Here is a 7,167-nt window from a genome sequence, read left to right as displayed (position 1 = left end):
AGTCTCCCCAAGGTGGAGCCCGGTGAGTATCCGGCAATCAGCCTGCACACAGTGGGGCTCAGAACCCAGAGGCCTGGTGCCATTGAAGTCAAGAGGTGCTTGTCTGCTGACTAGACTGCAGGATTGGGCACTGCAATTAGTTAGCTGGATCCTGCCAGGGTGGTAGCAGATTCAGCCCTGCCCCCACCTCATGCATGGAAGGCTCTATATGGCATTACACACGGCTGAGTGATTGAACCCGTGGGTTCAATGAGAGGGGAGGATCTAACAGGGGTAAATGAGGTTCCAAATGAAAACCTGCCAGCGAGGATGGGAAAGGGTTGCCTCCAGAAGTCAGGGGCTCCATGCAGAAGCAAACTCAGGGGTGATGAGTAAGGTGGGGCCCGGTAAGACCCCTCCACCTTGTTAGATTCCCATATACCTGCTGAAACCAAGCTGGAGTCAGTTACACCCTCAGGAGGAAGTCAGAAGGTGCATGTCAAAGCTGTGGGTGGCTATTTCAATGCATCCCTTTGCACCTGCTGTTAGCAGTGTTACTTGCTACCTTTCCTTCTTGATCTCTTGCCATGTGGGTCATGCCAGCTTAGACCCCACAGGCTTCCTCATAGTTACTGCAGATTCAGTGGGGAAGATTCAGAGGCTGCATGTGCAGGGTATAAGTCATACACTGGGAAGTGGACGTAAGGCTGAGAGAGTCCAGAGGGTTAGTGAGAGACGCTTAAGACATCAGAAGATGCCATGACACCAATACAGCCTCCTTGTACAGTCAAATGAACTCACCTCCAGTCTGGATCTCCCACTCTGCTTATGGGGTTGTACTGGTCCAACCGTCATTGGGTCACAATGGTTCCTGGCCCCTGGTTCTGCAGTGACATTTCTCCTCCACTACGCTGCACCACTACACGGCACCTCCCACCCCGAGGGAGGGGGAATCAAGGCGTTTTCATCGTGTGCGGGGCTGGGGAGCTGTGCTCCAAAGCGCATTGAACGTAGAGCGGCGCATAGTGGCCCAGGCAGTTCCCCTCTTCAACTGCAATAAGCAAACAATGATCGGGCCCCTGGCGTCTCCCTGGCCTGGCTGTTTTCTGTGGGTGGCAGCAGCTGCCACGTGTCTCTCGGCAGTACCTTGCTGGGGCAGAGCTGGCCATGCATGTCACGTGCTGAAATTCTGAGAGTAGTAAGTCTGTCAGCCCCTCCTCTGCCTTACACAAGGCCTCTTCCTGGCTGCGGAGGGCCTCGTCCAGACCTCTTCGTTCTGCGTCATCCTCGATTTACATATGTCAGCCAGCCCAGCCCACCCGCTCAACCAGCCTCCTCTCTGGAACTGCTTCCAGGCCCGTCTGCGATGGAGGTGAGATCGGAAGCAATGCCGATGTGTCCCCGCTATCCAGAGCCTGTGCCACTGGACCACCCAATCCCAGTCCTGAAGGATGCACTGGAGAAGGTCTGTGGGGATGGCATGGATGGGGGTGGGTCTGTCTTTCCCTCAGCGACCTGGAGGTGTAGGGAAGAGAGTCAAGGGATGGGGAAGGGAGCAGAGCTGTTCCCTCTAAGCTGTGCAGCAGCCCAGCATCACAGGTGATTAATCAGCCCTGCCCAGGCAGAGGCTCAGGGCTTCGTGCGGGGAGCTGACTGACTGGGCTGCCGTGCACCTTAGAGGGAACCCTGGAGCTGGTTCTTCAGTCTCCTGGGCTGCTCAGAACCACGGTGTCCTTTTAGGACAGCTGATTGCCTCAAGGGCATCCAGGAGCAGCTGAACTTTCTGCCTTCCCATAGTCTGGGTTATCCGCCAAGTTACATGGTCACAACTACAGCCCGTCTGAGCGCACTTCCCAGGAGTCACTGGGACTTCATGGGGAAGGTGCATGGGAAGGTGAGCAAGGCTTTGGGAAAGAAGAGGGAAAACTACTAACAGTTTCAGAGGTCAGTGCACCCCTCTTATGGAACTCTTATTCCTAACTAGCCAATTAGCCCGTCAGAAGACGGGATTTTCAGGTCTCTCTTCCATGTCGGTCTTCTCTCCTGAGCCTCTGGTCTCTCATAGAATCATAGAATAGAATCATAGAATCATAGGACTGGAAGGGACCTCGAGAGGTCATCGAGTCCAGCCCCCCGCCCTCAAGGCAGGACCAAGCTCCGTCTACACCATCCCTGACAGATGTCTATCCAACCTGTTCTTAAATATCTCCAGAGAGGGAGATTCCACCACCTCCCTTGGCAATTTATTCCAATAATTGACCACCCTGACAGTTAGGAATTTTTTCCTAATGTCCAATCTAAACCTCCCTTGCTGCACTTTAAGCCCATTACTCCTTGTCCTGTCCTCAGAAACCAAGAGGAACAAATTTTCTCCTTCCTCCTTGTGACACCCTTTTAGATATTTGAAAACCGCTATCATGTCCCCCCTTAATCTTCTTTTTTCCAAACTAAACAAGCCCAGTTCATGAAGCCTGGCTTCATAGGTCATGTTCTCTAGACCTTTAATCATTCTTGTCACTCTTCTCTGTACCCTTTCCAATTTCTCCACATCTTTCTTGAAATGTGGCGCCCAGAACTGGACACAGTACTCCAGCTGAGGCCTAACTAGTGCAGAGTAGAGCGGCAGAATGACTTCACGAGTTTTGCTTACAACACACCTGTTGATACAACCTAGAATCATATTTGCTTTTTTTGCAGCAGCATCACACTGTTGACTCATATTCAACTTGTGGTCCACTATGACCCCTAGATCTCTTTCCGCCATGCTCCTTCCTAGACAGTCGCTTCCCATCTTGTATGTATGGAACTGATTGTTCCTACCTAAGTGGAGCACTTTGCATTTCTCTTTATTAAACCTCATCCTGTTTACCTCTGACCATTTCTCTAACTTGCTAAGGTCATTTTGAATTATGTCCCTATCCTCCAAAGAAGGTGCAACCCCACCCAGTTTGGTATCATCTGCAAACTTAATAAGCGTACTCTCTATCCCAATATCTACATCATTGATGAAGATATTGAACAGTACGGGTCCCAAAACAGACCCTTGCGGAACTCCACTTGTTATCCCTTTTGCTCCGACTCTCTCTCTCTCTCCTCCTCCTACTTCCCCCCCCCCAGCTCTCCTCCACCTTCTGTCTCTCTCTCCATCTCTCTCTTTCTATTCTCCCCCTCCTGCCTCTCACTCTCTCTCCGCTCTCCTCTGTCTCCATCGGGGATGCACGCTTGTCCAGGCTCTGCCCCCTGGGCGTGTACGTCACTGCCCCGCCCCCCTTTGCCTCCCGCCGTGGCACTCGGCTGACTTCTGCGTCACTCATCCGGGCCACCGTGGGGAGCAAGTGGTGCAAACGGCCTCTCTCTCTCTTCTCCTCCTACTGCCTTGCCCTCTCTCTCTCTCAGCTCTCCTCCACCTTCTGTCTCTCTCTCTGTGTTTCTCTTCTCCTCCTCCTGCTGCATCTCTCTCACTCTCTCTCTCACTATCCTCCGCCTCCTCCGTTCTCCTCTCTGTCTCCTCCATGTCCTCTGTATCTGCCCCGCTTTCCTCCTTTTGAATCCAGCACCCTTTCCTGAAATCAGAGACGCACGCTCGTCCAGGCCCTGCCCCCTGGCTGTTCCCTCTGGGCGGCGCTGTTGCCTCCCGCCGTGGTGCTCGGCTGACTTCTGCGCTGCTCAGCCGGGCCGCCACGTGGGAGCAAGCAGCGCAAGCAGCCGTTTGGGCCCCATACTCCCCATGCAGCATCCCCGTGCGGCGGCCCGACTGAGCAGTGCAGACGTCAGCCGAGCGCCACGGCGGGAGGCAACAGTGCCCCCTAGAGGGAACAGACAGCGTTTCAGTGTTACAGAGTCACAGACAGTGGGCTACTATATATATGATTACATGGATATAGAAACAGAGGAGACTCAAGTAGGAGAGAGAGGTTATTTTACCTTTCTATGTGGTGATCAATTGGAGAGGGTTCAGAGAAGAGCCACAAGAATGATTAAAAAACTAGAAAACATGCCTGACAGTGATAGGTTCAAGGAGTTCCATCTATTAGTTTAACAAAGAGACGGTTAAAGTGTGACTTGATCCCAGTCTATAAGTTCCTCCATGGGGAACAAATATTTGAACATGGGCTCATTGGTCTGATAGACAAAGATATAACAGAATTCAAGGACTGTAAGTTGAAGCTAGATACATTTGGATTGGAAATAAGGTGCCATTTTTTAACAATGAGGATAATTAAGCATTGGAATAATTTACTGAGCAATGTAGTGTCATCACAAGCCATTTTTAAATCACAACTAGATGTGTGCATTGTCAAAATAGAGATTCAGTGTTAAATTGATGACAACGTGCTTAGTGTCTACACTTTATAAAATGCTTGTAGGATGCTGCATGTATTAAAATCTCTGTGGTCCATGGGATAAAGTAGTTTTGAGCATTTGCGTTGTAAACCTCTGTATGTGTGTAATTCACCAAACAGGACAAGAAGTGTTAATTAAGATAACGTGCTCACTGTGCATACAGGATGGCCCATGGAAGAAAGACTCTGAGGGTCAAAAATTTCTAAACATAAGAAAAAAGAGATGCCCATGCTGCTGGTTAGCCCTGAGATATGACAGATTACTACATTCCTGTCAACTTTTACACCCCAGACAAACTAATTTCTGTCCATGTGCTGCTAACTTTAATCCCTAAATAACTCTCTTAGGGTATGTCTACACTACCACCCTAGTTCGACCTAGGGTGGTTAATGTAGTCATACGAACTTGCAAATGAAGCCCGGGATTTGAATTTCCTGGGCTTCATTTGCATGTTGCCGGGCACCGCCATTTTTAAATGTCCGCTAGTGCGGACTCCGTGCCCGCGGCTACACGCGGCACGAACTAGATAGTTCGGATTAGGCTTCCTATTCTGAACTATCTGTACACCTCATTCCAGTCAGTTAGCAAGGCTCTTGATACGATCTCCCACAATATTCTTGCCAGCAAGTAAACAGAATGTGGATTGGATAAATGGACGGTAAGATGGATAGAAAGATGGCTAGAAGGTTGGACCCAGTGGGTAGTGATCAACAGCTCGATGTCAGGATGGCGGTCGGTTTCTAGCGGAGTGCCCCAAGGTTCCATTCTAGGAACAGTTTTGTTCAACATCTTTATTAATGACCTGGATGAGGGGATGGATTGCACACTCATCAAGTTTGCAGATGACACTAAGCTAGGGGGAGAGGTAGATACACTTGAGGGCAGGAATAGAGTCCAGAGTGACCTAGACAAATTGGAGGATTGGGCCACAAGAAAGCTGATGAGGTTCAACAAGGACAAGTGCAGAGTCCTGCACTTGGGACGGAAGAATCCCAAGCATTGTAGAATCCCAAGCATCAAGTAGGAATAAGGGATCTTCTGGAAAAGGGCTTATTTTCCGCAAGATCCCGACTAGACTGGAGCTTTTCTCCGGCAAAACCCCAAGCCGGAAAAAAGCGGCAGCCATGTTCATGCAAATGCCACGGGGGATATGCAATTTGCAATTTGCAATTCCGAAGTGTCTCATTAGCATCCCTTTTCCGGAAAGGGGTGCCAATGTAGACACAGCCACTGTGTGTAGATTGCCTATTAAGCACTTTGAGATGGAGTGGTGAAAATCTATGAGGTGTATAAAAATGAGGTATTGTTATAGGGATTTCATGCTATTTAAAATCACATGAGATTTGCAGATACTCACAGGATGGGATCCCAGCGATAAGCAGTGAGCCAGGGTACAGAGCAGAGCTGTAGAACAGTATTGAACCATTACATCAACGATGGGAAATAGCCTTAATGTAGAGCTATTTGCTCACCAGTACATAGCAGTAATTATCCGTGTGCACAGCGGCGCTTTATTCCTTTGTTCTTCTGGACTTGCCTTCAAGCTCCTCACTGCTTTCTAATCTTCTCCTAGGTGGACATGCTTCTGCGCCACAAAATCCATAGCCCAGGCCTCCCTGCCATGTCTGCCATCGTCATCTACAATGACACTGTGCTCTGGACAGGCAACTTTGGGAAGAAGAATGGCTCTGACCCCTTCTCAGCAATGCCCAATGAGTACACCATTTACAGGTGGGTTTGTGGGAAATGTCTCGTGACCATGGTCCCCCAGAGAGAGTGAGAGGGATGGGTACAATTCATTGCAATTCAATTACTTAGGTACATTTTGAAATCTGAAAATATCCCTTCCCCTTCTGAATGTGGGGCAATAAGAATGGAACGGCCCTTAGGGAGCCTCCCTTGAAGGTGCACCAGGTGCAGTTACAAGGAGAGGTCTATTGTTTGCCTTGTTTTTGTGGTCGTGTTGGTCCCAGGACATGAAGGAGATCAGGCAGGGAGGAAAGTACCTTTTCTTGAGCCAAATGGAAAGGACGAGAGTCACCGGCCTCTTCCTCAGGTCTGGGAACAGTAATCTGAGTGTCTGTGCTATAGATGGATTGGAATGGATTGCTCAGCGAAAGTTTCCCACATCTTTATTTTAAGATGACTTAAAATAAAGGGCTAGCAGCAGTAGGGTGCAATGTCTTGTAATGAGCCATAAAACTCACATCTCAGCTAAGGCCGTGTTTTTCGTATACAGCCAAAGTCTGTTCCGTATTGTTGTGCTGAGTCTCTGTTACATTGGCTTTGGAGGAGTTAATATTGTTGTAGGCTTGCATCTGGGCCAACCTAACACGGGCTCCTTCTGCCAGGCATTGTCCAAACAGAGTAGTAGACAGTCAGGGTACGTCTACACTGCATGTGTATAAACTGTCCCGGAGGAAATACTCCAAAATAGCTTATTTCCAAATAACATCTACACTACAGGGAAGCCTCAAAATCAGTCTGAGGCAGGCTTCCCCAATGTGGATGCACTACCTCGATTTAGAAACCCAGGAACCACTGGGGAGAAGTTAGTTTGAATGGCCGGCCATGAGGAGGAGCTATTTCAAAATAGCAGCAGTGGAGCATCCACAGTACAGCTATGTTGAAATAGCCTTTTCAGAACAGGTGTTATTCCTCATGGAATGAGTTTACAGAAGTCGGAATAAGCCGCTCGTTATTTCAAAATAACAGAATTGCTGTGTGGATGCTCACGTTGTTATTTTAGAATAACATCAGTTATTACAAAATAACTGGGCTGTGTAGACGCACCCTCAGACAGCCCTGCCCCCAAAGAATTGACAATCTAAATAGATCAAACAG

General features: G+C 49.0%; 1 protein-coding gene across 1 annotated transcript in view; it reads left to right on the top strand.

The window, feature by feature from the left end:
• The first annotated feature begins 1,334 nt into the window (after positions 1–1,334).
• The window catches only part of LACTBL1 (lactamase beta like 1), a 28,267-nt gene continuing 22,434 nt past the window's right edge, over positions 1,335–7,167 (top strand). Inside the window, exons 1-2 of the mRNA XM_025184961.3 lie at positions 1,335–1,444; positions 5,897–6,054. Coding sequence (XP_025040746.3) covers positions 1,346–1,444; positions 5,897–6,054 — 257 coding nt within the window. The 5' untranslated portion in view covers positions 1,335–1,345. The remainder of the gene's footprint in view (positions 1,445–5,896; positions 6,055–7,167) is intronic.

The sequence above is a fragment of the Pelodiscus sinensis genome, chromosome 24 (genome assembly GCF_052426305.1).
Source record: "Pelodiscus sinensis isolate ZL-2025 chromosome 24, ASM5242630v1, whole genome shotgun sequence".
In the NCBI taxonomy this organism is placed as follows: Eukaryota; Metazoa; Chordata; order Testudines; family Trionychidae; genus Pelodiscus; species Pelodiscus sinensis.
The sequence above is the reverse complement of the archived record's forward strand: the minus strand, read 5'-3'. Positions and strand labels throughout refer to the sequence as shown.